General features: G+C 35.0%; 1 protein-coding gene across 1 annotated transcript in view; it reads left to right on the top strand.

Moving 5' to 3' along the window:
• Positions 1 to 13,399: 13,399 nt before the first annotated feature.
• The window catches only part of LOC110095519 (probable polyamine transporter At3g19553), a 15,612-nt gene continuing 10,333 nt past the window's right edge, over positions 13,400 to 18,678 (top strand). Inside the window, exon 1 of the mRNA XM_020821102.2 lies at positions 13,400 to 14,467. Within this exon, the coding sequence (XP_020676761.1) occupies positions 13,470 to 14,467 (998 nt within the window). The 5' untranslated portion in view covers positions 13,400 to 13,469. The remainder of the gene's footprint in view (positions 14,468 to 18,678) is intronic.

The following is an 18,678-nucleotide window of genomic DNA, read 5'->3' as shown; positions in this document are numbered from 1 at the left end:
AAATGAGGAAAAAAAAAAAGCAATTTTTTTAAAGATTTTGAGCAAATTTACGCTCACGTATCCTTCCCAACGGAAGCCAAATCCCATTGGGACGAGATTGGCTGATAAATGTGAATTGTTTTATTTATTTATTTATCCAGCCTAATAAAAATGAAAATAAAATTTATCATTCGACTCATATATTAATTCTACATATGAAGCCAAAAACTTAATAATTTCCCATCAATCTAAAAGAAAATTTCACAAAATTTCTCCTCAATCAAACAATGGGACTGGTGAAAACACATTTCCATTCAATTCTTGAATTAATTGGAATATTCATTTATATTAGTAAAAGAATACAAGATGGCCTCTACATCAGAAGAAGAGAGAAATTCATTTTTCTTGAATAATTGGAGAAATTATTCTGTGTGGAGTCTGGACGGAAAAAATTGCCCGAACTGTGACTATACACAGTTTGTATCAAATTTGTGTACACTCACAGTTTGGACGGTTTTTTCCGTCCAGACTCCGCACAAAATAATTACAGTGTACTACTGAATAAGACAAAAATGGAAATCATCATCAGTCAGTGGATGAGATAAGTAACAAGAAGGCCAACAATCATGAGCACATATGCAAGTCCTTGTTCAATTGCTTTGCCATCGTTGCTCATCGGAGGTGCTGCGTCAGGCGCAGGCGCAGCCATGGACTGTCCATGAGTGAGCTGCATCAGTCCTGACAGAAAGATGGAAAGAAAGAGAAGAATTGAAATTCTGATGCAATTCATCTTCTGATTTGTTTACTAATTTGCTTACTATCTGACGGCACAAAAAGTAAGCTTTGGAGAGGAAAAGTAGAAGAAGAAGATATGATGTGACGAGAAGAAGTAGAAGAAGAAGACATGATGTGTGAGAAGAAGAAAGGCTCTGCACTTCTTATTTTTAATGGGGGTGATTGATTGGAGGTCTCCATTTGGTGTATTTTAGCTTGTTAAAACAGTGACATTGTAATCTAGAAAACGTGTTGAATTCTTCCATTGGTGGTTGACAGAAAGAAGGGCCTTTGAAGGTTCGCAACTGTTTCAAAGAAAAAACAAGTAATCATTAGATAATACTTTGCGTGTAGTTGGATGCAGTTCACACAGCCAAAATACAGTTCATTAGAAAAAAAAAAACACAAAAAAAAACATATACTTTGAAGTGATTAATATTTGGATACAGCTGCTACAACTTTTTATGGTTTATATGTGTGATGAAATCCCCATTCCAGACTTGTCAAATAATGAGTACATTTTAGATTGATTCTTTTTTATAACTTATTTAGTGGAAAAATTATTTTCATATGACTTTAAATATGTGCCTTTAAAAGAGAGCAAAATTTCTAGCCACTAGATTGGCGCTCAAAATCGCCATCGCCGGATGTCATTTGTTGATGTTCGCTTCATGATCACCAGGCATAAAACAGCGACTAATGTCGACCATTTTCAAAACTAAACACCGGATGTCAACCAACATTGAGTCATTGATTAACGTTGGTGACTATCATCACCACTGCCAAATGGCTTCAATTGATCAATGCCACTGCCAAACATCAATCATTAACCATCCCTAATAACACCATAAACTAATCTTTGACCAACATTTGATACACCGCCAACCACCATTAACGTCCATCTTCTCGTCCACACAATCTTCCTTTCTATAGGAAGAATAAGTAAATAACACGTTGCCGCCCGATCTTTGAAGTTTATAGTTGCATGTCTTTTAAACCTACTATTAACCAACATATATCATCCATCAATGTCTGATGTTTGTCTTTCTGGTCATCCAGTCTATCCACCTACCAAAAAGAACAATCAAGCCTACTATCAATCAATATTTGCAGTAACAATTTGTTTTCATTTGATGTTTATCAATGTTTGATGTACATTGTATATTTTACACGATGGTTCGATGCACATCTTCTTAGTCATCTAATCTCCTCTCATATAATAAGAATGATCAAGCCGATCACTAATTTTCTCTCAACTTCAGACATTCATAGTCGATCCTCATCCAACACACACTAGTTATTGATATCTAGAACCCGTTTTCTCAATCACCCAATCTCCCCCCTCATATACAAAGAACTACTAAGGCTATCGTTGACTATCGTCAAACTTTCAACATTCATAGTAGATTGTCATACAATTCCTACCAACGACTAATATTTGACTTTTGTTAATCTTTGACATCCTATGTCAGATGCTTTTCTTTTTCATTCGATCGATCTCCCCTCCTATAAAGAAAGCAACCAAGTTGATTGCTCGATGCACTACACCTCCAACGTTCCTCATCAATTGTTGTTGGATACCTATGATTGATCGACATCTAATGCCCCCATCTTATTAATCGCTCTATCTTCCTTATTATCAAAACCATTATCAACCAAACTATCCAACATTCTCTGATGATAACTTTGACACCATATTAGCCCTCCCAATTTGAGCACATAAGATATTATGCATAATTCATGTCTATCATGTTGCATCAACACATTCTCCTTTTACAATAAATGGTGCTCTTTATAATGAATTACTCATATTAGTATAACTATTTCAACAAGATTAATTTTCATATATTTTTTTCTTTCTTGACGAGATTGATGAGATGAGAAGAATACATTCTCCATGTTACTGAGTGCAGCTCTCCTATTGAAAATTCTTCTGCTGATTGTATAAAGGTAGGAGGGTTTTAGAAGGTTCAAAACTATTTGAAAGAGAACAAGTATTCGTTTATTAGTATTTTGTGGGTGGTTGGAATCTACCCACCCAGCTAGACTCAAGCCATTAAAACAAATAGAATATATTTTAGCAGAACCTTTCCACAAGAACAAAAAAATATATTTTTTAGTGCACTGGTACTTGGATGGCACTTTGCTATCTGTAGTATTTTATTGCAGACGATTTCTGGCTTGAAGCCACGTTCTGTGCGCCCCAAACACATAAGTTGTCCCCATCAGATTTGTCACTTAAAGATAGAAGGCATGTGTTTATCTTTGGAAAGTAATGGCGACGTCCAGCATATTCATTGATACAAAAGTATTTTCATTTTCGCAAATGATCGAACTACTACGAAGATGGATAAAGTGAAGTAAACCTGCAAAATATTGATGGGCAAGGCAATCTTCATATTCCATCTTTTGCTTTTGAGTCTTATGGCAAAATGAATTTTGTCAATCATTTTTTTATCGTTAGTCTTTTTGTTTATGAAAATTCTATTATTCTTTTTGTTGACAGGTAAAATAAGCAGTAATATGTTCAACAAGAAGGAAGAATATCCTTATAATTTTACAACTAATAGAAACCAAATGATTTAAGACATGATTTAAGGACCCCCCGCTTGAAAATGAAAGAGTTCCTCATTAGGGATGCAATTTTTAAGAAATCTGAATGAAACTTCACAATGAAAAAAGAGATGGGTGTGACTTTCTTTCTGATGATTATATAAAACATAAATTTGGTTAACCATAAAACCCCTTTTAAGGGAATTCCTTTTAAGGAGGCTTGTATTAGAAATCATAAAAAAAAAAAATTATTAAACTGATCATCTTGAAGAAATATTATAAGAATTAATATTAAATTCTTATTAAATATTAAATATAACATCAATATGAGCAAAAGAATACAAACATTTCCCTTGAATAATTGATAACATTCTAATGAATATGACCGAAAGGAAAATCATCAATCAGTGGATGAGATAAGTAACAAGAAGAGCAGCGATCATGAGCACATATGCAAGTCCTTGTTCAATAGCTTTGCCATCGTTGCTCATCGGAGGTGCTGCTGCAGGCGCAGGCGCCAATGCCTGGCCATGAGTGAGCTCCATAAGCCCTGAGACGAAGATAGCGAGGAAGAGAAGAGCCCAAATTTTGTGACAATTCATCTTTCAATTTTTGTATTTGCAGGCTCTCTAGCTTATCACTATCTGAAGGCAGAAAAGAGAGCTTTGAAGAGGAAGAGAGACGATGAAGAAGAGGTGTATGGGATGAGAAGAAGAAAGGCTCTGCAATTCTTATTTATAATAAGTGGTGGTCGGTGGGAGGCCTCCATATGTTTTAATTTGGTAATTAAGAGAGTAAAGATGTCTTCTTAAAAACGTGTTGAATTCTTCAATTGGTGGTTGAAGGGTGTTTGAAGGTTCCCAACTGTTTGAAAGAAAAACAAGTATTTAATGGATTCTAATTCTCCCAGCTAAAACCCAGGTCATAAGAACAACAACATATACATTGCAGTTCTTCACGTCAAACAAGTTAATATTCGAATACAACTACTTTAACTTCTTTTTAAAGTTGACCATTTTCTTGCTTGAAGCCACGTTTGTGCGCCAAAAAAGATTAAAAAAAAAACGCCAAGCATTCCAAGGGGACTTCTTCCCGTAGAAGGGATCTTAATACTAAGGGCATCTCCAACCGGAAATCCTATTTTTTCACTCCAAAATGCAGTAAAATTTAAAAATGTCGTGTTTCATCTCCAATCAAACTCCATTTTGCGCGGTAACCGTTTTTCTCCTCTTTCGCGCGTTTCTTCCGCAAATCCGGTAGAGACATAAAAATAGCGTAGGTGAACAGTGTGACGTCAATATTGGCGTCGTACTGTTCACCCGCAACCAAATAGCTGAAGTTTTGTCATTCGACTGGAGCTTGCGAGCAACTCCATTCATGCGCTTGGAGTTTGGTTGGAGAAGGCTTAAGGGGCTGTTTGGTTTGAAGTAAAAAAAGAGTGTAAAATATTTCAAATGCAATGATTTTGAAAATATTAATGTTTGATTTGAATTAAAAAAATGGAGATTAATATTCATCATCTACTTTACTTTTGTAAATTCTCTTTCATTGTCACCAGAGGCCGCCACTCGCATCCAGCTGTTGCCCATAGCCCGATGTTGCCCTCCTATGCCCGTTGTTGCCATTTTCGACCAACTCCCACCACCACTGGCCACTAACCACTGGTCACCGGTCACCATCATTATTAAGCTTTACGCTATATTCTTTTTACTTCAAGTCAAAATGATAACAATAAAAATAACCATAATATATTTTACACTCAACAAAAAATTTAAAATATTTTAAATACATTATATTCATTTAACATTACATTCCATTTTAGTTTGTTTTATTTTTTCAGCAAATTAAATAGCTAGCCCCCAAGTAACTAGAAATGAAGGCTCGATTTGCTGATAACAAAGACACAAAGTTAAGAGCATAGTATAATCCGATTTGATGGCATCGGGGTATGTGCTCTTCCTAACCCATTGAGTTATTTGATTGAGTGATTATGTTCGTCATTCGGCCTTTTTTATTCAAGTAACTACTGGATTAAAACGATAAAAAGAATGGTAACTTAGAATAGGAAATCACTTCATATAAGAAAATGAGATATATATTTTTCAAATAATTTTAATAATTTTACACTTAAAATTCTTGGATTCATAAATATTTAGAGTGTATTTTATAGTAATATTTTTCAAAAAGTAGTTTCATGAGCTAACGACTCAAGTCATGCCTTATTGAAGCTTAGCTTGTTAACTCTTCGTGCTCAGCTCGCAAATTGCTTGACTCAATTACAACACTAATCGGAAGTCGACTCTTTGAAAAGTACTTGCCAGTCTCCCAAATCCTTAGACTTAACTCCATAATAATATCCGAATGAATTGTGGTAGTTATTGATTAGTGCGATTGTAGAAGAGATGAGGACTCCTTGTTAACTTCTAGAGAGAGATAAATTGCTCTACTATGTGTTCATCAATTCCCTAAAATCAAATTTGTATTGTATTATTGAGTGATTAGTTTCTTAAACATTCTATGGAGGGCGATTAGTTAAAATGAAATTGAGCATTATATGTATTAGATTTGGCTTAAGCTAAGAAAGGTAGAGGTAAACCTAAAAGGATTTGGTTAAAAAATATTAGAAAGATTCTTTTTTTATTAGATTTAAACGAGAATTTGACTCTTAACAACACACAATGGAGAAAAAAGATTCATGTAGCTGATCCCACATAGTGGGATAAAGACTTGATGTTGTTGTGTTATTATTATATCTTTATATTGGGTAATACTTACAAAGACCTTCAATGGAGCTTCCTCGAACCTTGAGATCCATCATAATAGCCAGCAATAAAATATTTAAAAAATATAATAAAAGATTTATTATCTTAACCTTTATCTCAATTATTTACCTTATGAGGATGATATTTATTTTTCTGGAGTTAAATAAAAAACTATAATACAACAATTTAGATTAATTTTAAATAAACATAATTGTATTTATGCCATTTATTTCCTTTTATGAAAAATTTGCATTTAACTTTAATGATTATGATTTAGGAGAATCTCTAGAATTAATTTAATATTTGAGTCTATTTATCTTTCATACATCACCAAAAATCACTTTGATCGAGCACAAATCTTGAGGCAAATTCTAGTTGACAACTTTCAAAATTAAATGCAGGATCATTTGAACTCCAATATCAGTAAACTTATTGTCAAATTGAAAGTCACATTGAGACGAACCCAACGACACTAAAATTGGTCCAATCCAAGCCTAAATGGGCTAAAATCAATGGCATAAAGAATATTCAGAAGCTTCAAAGCATTAATTGGATGACCAAATGATATTCAAATATGATTTATTTATAGTCAAATCGAGTGGCCCGACGAGACAAATCCAACGAGCATAAGATCTTTCACTTTTGAAATCATTAAGACACTTAAACATTGAACAAATGCTCCATAATTGAGGGAATCAGTATGAGTCTTTTGATTGAGCACTCTGAATTTATCATGGATTTTCTCCATATTTATAGGGCATGTAATTCTCAAAATATATAAATATACCCCTCTTCCTACATGAAAGGGGGCTTCAGCTTTTGAGGCTTAGACTCTAGATTAGAGACTTAAGAGAACATTGAGGCTTGAAACATCCTAGAGCTCCACCCCAGTACAATAGGCAACGAACCCTCACCCCAAGGCCATTGCTACTAGACCTCTGGAAGATCATTGCCTTCAAACCTGAGTCTGGTAGATATCGTCAAGCCTTCGTCCAACCTCCATCACCCGCCGAAAACGATCCCTCCGACCACCTTTGTCAGATGACTACAGTCCCTCCAATCTTCATCGCCCTTCAACGATGGTCCCTCCAACCACTATCGCCCGCTGACTAAATTTTATCCAACCACCATCGCCCCCACTGACTCTGTCCCTCCAACCACTAGTACTCTCCAACAATTGTCACTTCAACCACCGTTGTTAGCTGGCTATGGTCCCTCAGACCTCCGACTACAATCACTCCAAACTCTCTCGCCTTATGACTATATTCCCTTTAACCATCGTCGCCCGCCTACTACGGTCCCACCGATCACCATTGTCCATCGACTATGCTCCCTCTGACCTTTATAATCCGACTATGGTCTCTCTAACCACTGTCGCGTTATAATGACTACTTTGCTTCATTCACCCAAATACAGTCTTACCGACCAAATGAATAGGAAAATATTCTTTGGAGAATAATTTTCATATCTATGGATTTCTTTTAACTCCCACCATCTAATGTGATATATATGATATATATTTTCTATGTTGAGTTAATGCCTTCCCCCAAGGAAGGCATCCTTTGTAATTGACTACGTACAAATACTAGTAAAATCATTTTAACTGGTCAGACCCTATGCCTTTTTCTCTTTTCAAGATTTTTTCACGTAAAAATCTTGGTATCTCTTATGACTCTTGCACCCCTCTCTTTTATATGTGCATGTGTGTTGGATTTTCATACAAAGTAGGATGATAAATCTTATATCCCTCTAACACCGTGAATGCTTTGGCACGCAATAATCTTATATCTAGAAAATTAAAAATGCACTTATATATTTTTATGTTGGATCTTAATATTGTCGAGTTTTTTAGTTTTGTTATATTTTGGGCCTGTGTGTTGTTGGTACCTTTTGTGTTTGTACTTTATGTTGTGAGACTTATATGTTATTTTATGTTATGTTACATTGATTGATGATTGTATAAATAATGATTTTGAGCTAGCCTAGCTATTACAATTATTAGCTTAGCTCAATTACCCTCGTTTTTTCGTCTCATTAATCATTTTCACTTAGATTGACCTCCATATCATCATTTTGGCTTACCACATCGCTCTTGAGATTTCATATTATCATGCTATATTGCTTAACATCTGATGTCACTAATAGTCATTGATTCATATTATCGCCATCGAAGTTATGTCCCTTATCGCTACCAAAGCTGATGCAAACCTTTTGAGTAATTGGTCTTCCCTCTTACAAGAAGAATGGCTGAATAGACCATCAATCATCTATTGATGATAACTTGTCTCAAATTTCCTCCTACTTTAATATTTCATATTTATTACATTTTATTAATATCTTTTTTAGTTAAGAGGAAAAGCATGTTTTGCATTATATGACTTATCATAATAAAATTATTTTAATTTTGGCTAATTTTATGATTTTCATGTTGATTTTCTATACAAAAAAATCGTATATCTCTTATAAAATAATTATCTTATTTATAAATATATAACAATAATAACAATAACAAGCCTTTATCCCATTACGTGGGGTCAGCTACATGAATATTTTTTCTCCATTGTGCCATGTTAAGAGACAATTTCTCATTTAAATTTAATAAAGAAAGGTTATTTATGATATTTTTGAACCAAGTCTCTTTAGGTCTATCTCTACCTTTCTTAACATAGGTAAAATCTAATACACCTACTCCCCTAACAGGGTCATCAGAAGGTCAACATCTTACATGACCAACCATCTAAGGTGACTCTCTCTAATCTTATATGTCACTGGAACTACTCCAACCTTTTCCAAAATATGTTGGTTTTGTATCTTGTCTATAAGAGTAAGTCTACTCATCCACTTGAGTATCCTCATCTTAGAAACACTTAATTTTTTGCTTCTCTTTTAATAGGCAACATTTTGCACCACAAAGCATTGCATGTCTCAACACCATCTTATAAAATTTTCCCTTATGATTAAGTGGTACTCATCTATCACGCAACAAATCCAAATAATTACTCCACTTCAACCATCCAACTTGAATTCTAATAATAATATCCCCATTTATTTCACCATCACACTGAACAATAGATATAATATATCTAAAATAAGTACACTTATTAATGATTTGATTGCTCAAAGTTGCAAACCCCCCACTAGATCTATTGCTATTAATATTATACTCCATGTATTTGATTTTAGATATACTCAATGTAAAACCTGAAATCGATAATTGTAGACGTCGCACGCATTTTGATTCGATGTATCGTGATGAAAATCCAATGTCATCGAATTTCTACAAAATAATTTTTATAAAATTCTACGTAAAATTTGGAGAAATTTGATATAAAGAACATAGTCAATTTTTCTTAAGTTTGAAATTAAAAATGCTAGAAGTTTTAATATGCCTAAACTACCCCTATTAATATTAATACGAATATAAGTCATATGAGGGCAAAGTGGTGCATAATCCTTATTTTTCCTAATTTATAAGGGACCGAATTTTGGTCCCTTCTCCTCATTTCCGAAACCGAACGAGAGAGATGAAGATAGGGGCGGACAAAAGGTGGACGGACGGCATCTCCGGCGACAATTTCCTGTGAAGAGATTTGGAGGAAATCGAAGTGGAAGTCAACGGAAGGGTAAGGTATGCGCCCCATAGATTTAAGAAAATTCATCTCATTCTCTAGATTTTTGGAAGACAATATTTTAAAGGTTTCTCCAAAAATGGTTGTTCTTTCAAAATCACATCATGAAATCCATAGGAAATAATATGAAAGATGTTTTAATAGTGAAAACAAAGTTTTTCTCAAAACATTTTAAGATTGAAAAAATTAGGGTTTGCACATCTTTGAATTTTGAGAAAAATTTCCTTCATGATTATTATTCCAATGGAGCTTATGGATGTTTTTAATGATGAAAATTTAGGTTTTAACAAAAAATTATTTTTCATAATTTATATATTAAATAGATATGAAATTTAATTAACATAATTATTAATTAGGTTTAGGAGAATATTTAGCTTGATGATGTGATGAAATTAATGAATTTAGGGTTCCAAAAAATTAGGGATTTTAATAAATCCAAAAATTATAATTAATTTTATTTTAATTAGGAAATGAGTGAATGGTTATTTTTGGAAAAAAAATGTAAATTTAAACGAATTAGGGTGATGTAATAATTGGGAAATTATTTAAATCCAAAAATATAAATATAAATAATTTTTTTAATGAAAATATGTTATGGTTAAGGTTGGGTGACAATATTTGCTTTTATATTCAGGTGTCGACTAAAAGGATGCCTCGAGCTTAAACGACGTCGTGCGTCGTAGAGATTGCTTTACGATACATGGGAGGTAGGTGTTTGCATTTAAATTAAGTTCATGAATTTAAATTAAGTTAATTTTGCACTTTTAAATTCGCATGCTAATATTTATGAATTTCTTTAATTATTTTTAATTCCTTTATTTTTACATTATTATTTATATTCATGACATGATATTAGGAATGTTAAAGTTTGTAAAACAAAAATTTAATGCATAACTGATACTAAATTATTACACGAAGAACATTAAAGAACATATAAATTTATGAATAATTTTAGTCTCCTTGATGTATACAAATATTATGAATTGCATGTACATGATGATCCGGATTACCAAATGGTAAAAAGGTTCTATGGAGCCAAATAGTAAGTGGTTTCTACGGAGCCAAATGGAAAAGGGGTTTTTCGAAGCCAAATGGTAAAGGGATGGACAAAAACTTGACAATGTACATGATCAGTACAAAAAAAAATTTTTCTGGTACTTCAGGGACAGATGTTTATTATATATTATGTTTATATATTTTATGTATTTAATTAAAAGACTATAAATGAGAAAGTAAAAAGTTTATGAAATTTTATGGAAAATTTTTTAAAGTTAAAGCTTCTTGAAAAGTCTTATGATTTCTGTCTATTAATGTTTATTGAAATCTTTTAAATGTTTTAATTCATGCTTAATAATATATTTAAAAATAGTACATGAATTTAAGATAAATGCTTATGACCTACTGAGCGTGGCTCACCCTACTTTTAGAAATATTTTTTTAGGAGAAAGTGATAAGAAGTAATAGCATCGAGACGATAGTTTACCTACCGTCGTAGAGGGCCTTAAGATGTCTGGTTTTTATTTTTTTGTTATGAGTATGAGTCAGTGGATTGTAATGTGAAGTCTGCTGAGGTTTTATGTTTATATTTTTAGTGGTTGTACGTTTTGAAGAAGTTATTGTAAAACTTTAAATTTGATGTTTAGTGGCTCTTTCTTAAGTTGTATGAACGATGTTTATGTTTATGTCTTTTATGAAGTGAAATTGTTATAATTTATATACTTCATGTGTTTTTCGTACGATTGTCTATTCATGCCCCGTTAATTTGGGCTAGTTAGGCCGGGTCGTGACACTCAAATGAAAACCTTTAGACTCTAAGGTTGACTTCAATAATTCAAATTTACCTACAATTCCCTCTCAAGTCTTATCAACAAGAAGAATATCACCAGTAAAAATCATACACCAAGGACATCTTTTTACAAATGTCTAGTGAGAATAACCATGACTAAAGCAAAAAAAGATAAGGGCTTAAGGTTGATTCTTAATGTAATCCAACTGAAATAGGAAAATACTTTATCAAAGCACCTTCTGTTTAAACACAAGTAACAGCTCTTACATACGTATCCCTAATGACTTAAATATAAGCATTATTAACTCCTTTCTTTTCTAGAACTCTCCATAGCACTTCTATCAAAACTTTTTAATATGCTTTCTCTAAATTAATAAATATCATATACAAATCATCCTTAGTCTCTCTAAACTTCTCCATCAAACCTGTCAATAAATGAATAGCTTTCATAGTAGACCTACTCGACATGAATCCAAATTGATTTTGATAAACATTAGTATCACGTCATAACATAAGCTCCATAACTCTCTCTCAAAGTTTTAAAGTATGACACATCAACTTAATTCATCTAAAATTCACACAATCTTATGCATTACCTTTATTCTCACATGCATTCTCCACTCATCTGACATTTTTTTAGTCTTCAAAATAATATTAAAAAAATTAGTTAAGTCAAGAAATTTTTTTATCTCTTAATCATTTTCACACCTCTATTAGAATATCATCATGTCCACTAGTTTTTTTTTTTACATTTATTTTTTTTAAAAACCATTCTAACTTTAGTTTTACTAATACGCCGATAAAAATAAGAATATATATTTTCATTTAGAATGCTAAGGTCACTAAAGTCAATCGTTCTCACAATCTCCTTTCAAAAGCTTAGCAAAATATCTCATCCACCTTTGTTAAATATCATATTCTAAAAAAGTATTTTTTGATCTTCATCCTTAATATGTATACTTGGACTAAATTCTTACTACTACTATCTCTTTATTTGACTAACTTATACATATATCTTTTCCCCTCTTTAGAATCTAATATATTATATAAATAATTAAAAACTAAAATCGTTGTATCACAAATTGCTTTCTTATACACCTTATGAGCTTCTTTATATCTTTCCCAATTTTTATAGTTTTTATATCTAAATCAATTATTATAGGAAAGTTTCTTATTTTTTATCTTTTCTTGCACATTTTGATTCAACCATCAACTGTTTTTATTATTAGGAGCTTTTCTTTTTGAAACTCCAAGTACATCTTTTACAATACTATTAATATTACTAGCTATTTTATCCCACATAACATTTATTTTCTCATGCACAGATAAAATCTTAAGATCTAAAATCTTACAATTAAAAATATTTTTTTATTATTTTTTAAAAGCCCCTTTCTAATCTTAGAGCAACATTTTACTAATTTTTTCATATTATGTCCATCCATCTTAAAATCTAAAACTAATAAGCGATGTTGGGTACATAAACTTTCGCTTAGAATAACTTTACAATCTTTGCAATATAAACCATTTATTTATTTTATAAGAAAATAATCAATATGCATTTTACTATACCCATTTATATAAGTGATGAGATGTTCGTCTCTTTTCTTAAATAAAATATTAACAATGATAAAATCTTAAATAAGAGCAAAATATAATATAATCTTACCATCTTCATTAGTCATTTCAAACTCATTGCCATCATAAATATTTTAAAAATATTATACATTTCTACCAACATATACATTTAAATCTTATTTATAAATATACAAAAAATAATAATAAATTCTATTTTTTAACATAATAAATATTCTAATTTATAAAACAATATTATATTAAAATCAGAATAACAACTTACATTAAAAAAAACAAGCACGCAATAACGTCTCCATCCAGGTCAACTCCACATAGTCTCCACTGTCCACATCGTAGTCCTCTTAGTTTCTCCCACACACCCGGAACGCATGCGAGCAATCACAAGGCCCGCCTATGTGCGAAGCGGAGACGGCTGAGGGCGCGCCACCACCATCGCCGTTGCCACCGGCGGCGTCCACTGCCCGGCCGAAGCTAACCATCCTTCCCCTCATCGCCCTCATATTCTTCGACGTCTCCGGCGGCCCCTTCGGCGTTGAAGACTCCGTCGGCGCGGGCGGCGGCCCTCTCCTCTCCATCCTCGGCTTCCTCCTCTTTCCCCTTCTCTGGTCGCTTCCTGAAGCTCTAATCACTGCTGAACTCTCCACCCTTTTCCCCTCCAATGGTGGCTACGTCGTCTGGATCTCCTCTGCCTTCAGTCCCTTTTGGGGTTTCCAACAGGGAATCTGGAAGTTCGTCTCCGGCGCCATGGACAACGCACTCTATCCTGTCCTCTTCCTCGATTACCTCAAACATTCCCTCCCCTTCTTCTCCGATTCCTCCCTCGGCCGACCCTTCGCCCTCATCGCCCTCACTGCCGTCCTAACCTTCCTCAACTACCGTGGACTACACATCGTCGGCTTCTCCGCAATTGCACTCACGTTTTTCTCACTTTCTCCTTTCATCGTCCTTTCCGTACTCGCGATCCCTCGGATTCGACCTTACCGCTGGCTAACCGCCGACATACGCAGCACCGATTGGCGCGGGTACTTCAATAGCATGTTCTGGAACTTGAATTATTGGGATAAGGCAAGCGCGCTTGCGGGGGAGGTGGAAGAACCTAGCCGTGCGTTTCCGAGGGCGATCTTTGGAGCTGTGGGGCTCGTGGTGGCATCGTACTTGGTGCCCCTGCTTGCAGGCACAGGGGCGATTGATATATCTAAGGCTGGGGAGTGGAGCGATGGGTATTTTGCGCAAGTGGGGTTGGAGATTGGAGGGGACTGGTTAAGATGGTGGATACAGGCGGCTGCGGCTATGTCAAATATGGGATTGTTTGAGGCCGAGATGAGCAGTGATTCGTTCCAGTTGTTGGGGATGAGCGAGATGGGAATGATTCCCGAAATTTTCTCCAGGAGGTTCTGCTCTCTTCTGCTTTTATCCTCCTTTTTATTCACCCTTTTTATAATTATCTGTTCAAGTACAATGTTTGCTTGTGGTTGATGTCGGCTTGGGAGTTTAGGTAATATGATTTTTTTAACCATGATACTTTTCTTGAGTAGCAGCTGCTGAACAGAACTCTTTTTGAAGATGCTTAAAGAATTGAAATCAATTCTTTGAGAATAATAAATTTTCTACTGAGTAGACTAAATAAATTCTCTCCCTTAGAACCATACAATTTACTTGCCCATTGCAAGTACAGGACAAAAAATTTAGGTATGGCATTTTCCATTTTTGTTCCAGTAACTGCAATACTAGTTGCGTTCTTGATAAAGCCTGGAGTGAGCCATCAGCATTTGTTTTTACAATCTTATTGATGCAGCTTTTCTTAGCATCTTATTCTTGTTTTATTTTATTTTCATGTTTTCCTGTTATCTTTAGTGTCATTCAGTAGCTATTATTTCTTGGTTAGTCATTTAGCTTTTACTTTTTTTTTACGGTTTGTCCCTATGGTAAAAACATTAAAAGTAGCTCTGTAATGATATGAACCTGCCTTTTCAGAATTACACAATTTCTCTTTGATAGAAAATACTCTGTTCCTCTTCTTCTTGCTTGTGATGCGTCATTTTGGTACTTGAGCAACCATGATGGACAACAAAAAAGCCTCAATCCCTAACGATGATCTCAACTAGGAAGCTCTGAAGCAGCCACATGTCTCAAACAATGGGTGGATTCCTTAAGCCTGGAGTTCCTTAAGTTTGTGACAAAGATGAGATGGAGCTTCAGGTTTTAAGGAATAGCGTCAATCTTTCAATGGCAAACACACCAGCAAGTTTGGCAACCACATCAGCTCTTGGAGATGGTGTTGTGTTATATTGGATTTCAGGCACCACAGTTGCCCAATTTAATTGATCATCCCGAAATTCCTATATCCAACTAAGAGAGAGCTCTTCGATTATGGGCGATGTTCTTTGATTTGGATTCAAAGATTGAAATGCTGCCGTGGAAACCAATTTCCAAACAACGGTTGTAAAACACTCGTTAAAATTGATATTCCCTTTTTTTTATGGCCATTTGCATATCAAGGATAGCCTTGATTGGTAGCAAGCGTTAAATATTTTTTTGAGCATATAAACATTGCTGCAAATAATTAAGAGAAATTTGTGGCTACTAAGGTCAATGGAGGATCAAGTGTTTGGTGGATCCAATTAACCCAAATATGCCAACAAGAGGAAGGAGTTCTGTGAAAATTTAGCAAAGGATAAAACAATTATTGCATGGCCATTTCTCACCAACAGACTATGAGCTAATGTTTACCTCCAATACCATTCACGCAGCCAAGGGACTTGAATTGTAAGTTGTTATACCGAGGAATTTTATCAATTGAGTCCCCGGAACAACCTGAATGGGAATGAACAACGATTGATAGCTCGATAAATTGGATGGTTGAAAGAGTATAATAAAGATAAGATGGAGATGAACATAGTTTGGTTGTTATCACAAGCCATAAATTATGCATATAAAGCTGAAATGCAATAGTCCATGATACCTACAAACAGCAACATGCAAAGGATATCCGATGAATAGCTCTCTGACAATAACAAAATGATCACCTCAATGCCAATACCTGGCCAAAGTCCCTTCAGTCCCAAACCCAAGCCATTATACTTGATAAAGCTAAACAAATGGGCAAGCAAGCTGCCAATCATGAGAATGTATATTATAAATGGGGACCTTCCAAGTGTTTTCGTTGCTTCCAATCGGGGCATCATTCAATTGAATGTATGAATTAATGCTAGCTACAACTCTTAGAGGGAGAGCAAGACCCTAATAATTAATCTCTAATTATGCTGTCATCCAAGAATTACGAAGATGTGATAGACAATGAAGGAGAGTTTTTTCTTGCATCTTGGAGAAGGTTTTGCTAGTGCTTAAGCAACTGGCCCCTTACAATGACACAATAATTTTTTTTTTCAAACCCGTTGCATTCTATTGGAAAGGTACCTTTTAATCGACAGTGGGTGCTTGGAGCTTAAACTTACAAGCACTCGAACTCCTATAAGATTAACTAGTCAAGGTGAGGAATTGAAGTTCCCATTACAAAATCGTGCCAAGTTTCATTTACAATTAGTAAGCATTATAATGTAAAGTAAAACACGACTTGCCTATCACATTATTTTAGGAAGGCTGTGGCAATTCAATATGGGGACATGATATGAATGTTAATCCAATGCTTAGAGCTTTGCATTGCGGGGAAGAAAGATCAAATTGTTATCACCAACTTCTATCCCGGGTTTGATCACCAAAAAAGTAGCGCGAGCTGTTTTCATCATTGTTTCAAGAACTCAAATCATAATTGAATTTAAAAAGCAATCTCAGGTGTTTGCAGTCTTCACAATTGAGCTAAATTTTGTGAAATTCCACATTGCAATCAAAATGTAGAGATTACTTCAATTCTAGGATATTATGCCAATTGATTTGTCCAAGCAGCTACCTCCCATTCGAACGATTCAACATCAAATTGATTTATCCTAGATTCAACTCTATGAAAATTGTTCTACTATAAAATGAGTCAAAAAAACCTAAAATATAATAGGAAATTGTCAATGTGCTGCGAAACCAAAACTTCCTCCACCATACCTCGAGTCATGATGTTATGTTGGCTTTACTTTTTCCTAAGAAGGATGGGAAATGACGAATGTATGTTAACAATAGAGCAATTAACAAAATTGTGGTAAATTATCATTTTTTATGCCGAGACTCAAAGATTTGTTGGACAAATTGACGAACGTCATCGTAGTCTCCAAGCTAGACTTTGTTGACATGAGATTTGGCCCCACACACAACTCAACTAACCGGCTCCCACTACCCACAATCTCCCTCACGTAACCATCGCTCCTCATGACACAAAACCCCTCAGACGAACCGCCCTCCCTCTCATCCGGACTCTTACACATAAATCTATCTTGTTTTTCTCATCTCCCTCAACTACAAGCACGAAGGACCCTAGTTGAAGCCGGCATTGATCGATCCAAGCCACACGTTTCTTATACGCAAACTCGACCGGTAGCATGACTGCGACTCTGTGGCTCTAACCCGATCCCGCCGCAATCCACCCTCGATCCTCCTTCACTCACTGATTATGCCTACTTGCGCACAACCTGCCCCCCGCCGCCGCTCCAGCGCCTGACTGTCGAGCCAGCCTGACCTTGTTCGATCTCATCTTCCTTATATATAATATAATATAAATATAAATAAAAAGAGAGAGAGAGCAACAAGTAATCACTGATTTTGGAGACCTGCGCCGTCGACCTTAGATTTGACCAAGAATGCACAAATTGAAGCCCTTACGCCATTGATCTTTGATATGGGCTAAGAGATCTTTTAAATTGAAGGCCCCATGTAGTTGTATCTTAGATCTTGATAGGATGATTGCAAATGCGAAGACCACACGCTGTTGTATCTTAGATCCGGGCAAGATGATTGAAAAGCAAGTGTGCTTTCCTAACCTCCCTTCACGGGGAGGGGATGTTGGCAGGTTGTCGAAATTAAAAATAAACAAAAGGGGACCCTCACACAATAAAAAAAAAATTCCAAATGATTTAAAATAAATACAATAATAATTATTATTGTGTGTTAGATTATTTGATGTTGTAAAGTATTAGATTTCATGTTTTAGTGTTGAACGAGTATCCAGCTCATAAACATAAAAAGAACATAAACACCAAAATTTTTATGTTGAAAGCCCTAAAGGGAAAAACCATCGGGTCACGCCCACTTAAAATGATTATCACTAGTGTTTGAATAGATTACAAATAATTGGTTCGTCTTTGAGATTAAGGACGACCAGATTACAACAGTCAACCGTCATGTTGAAATCTTGTGACAAAAAGGGATCGTACGGAAGTCCAACGACATTCGGTGGATGGGCGAAAATCCAACTTCAGTTGGTGGCCAGGCAGAAATCCAACGACGATCGGTGGCCGGGTGGTGGTAGGGGTGTAACCAAGTCAAGCCGGCTCAGGCTCGACTCGTTAACAGGCTCGATGAGTCGAGCTTGAACATGATTTAGAGCTCGACGGCTTATCTAGCTCGAGTTCGAACAACACACCAGTTGACTCGCGAGCGGGAAAATCTGAAGGAGGCGGGCGACTCGCTCAGAGGTTGAGGCGGGCGACTCGCTCAGAGG

The sequence above is a fragment of the Dendrobium catenatum genome, unplaced genomic scaffold, assembly GCF_001605985.2.
Source record: "Dendrobium catenatum unplaced genomic scaffold, ASM160598v2 fragScaff_scaffold_827, whole genome shotgun sequence".
Lineage (NCBI taxonomy): Eukaryota > Viridiplantae > Streptophyta > Magnoliopsida > Asparagales > Orchidaceae > Dendrobium > Dendrobium catenatum.
Note: the sequence above shows the minus strand (reverse complement) of the source record. Positions and strands in the feature narration are given on the sequence as shown.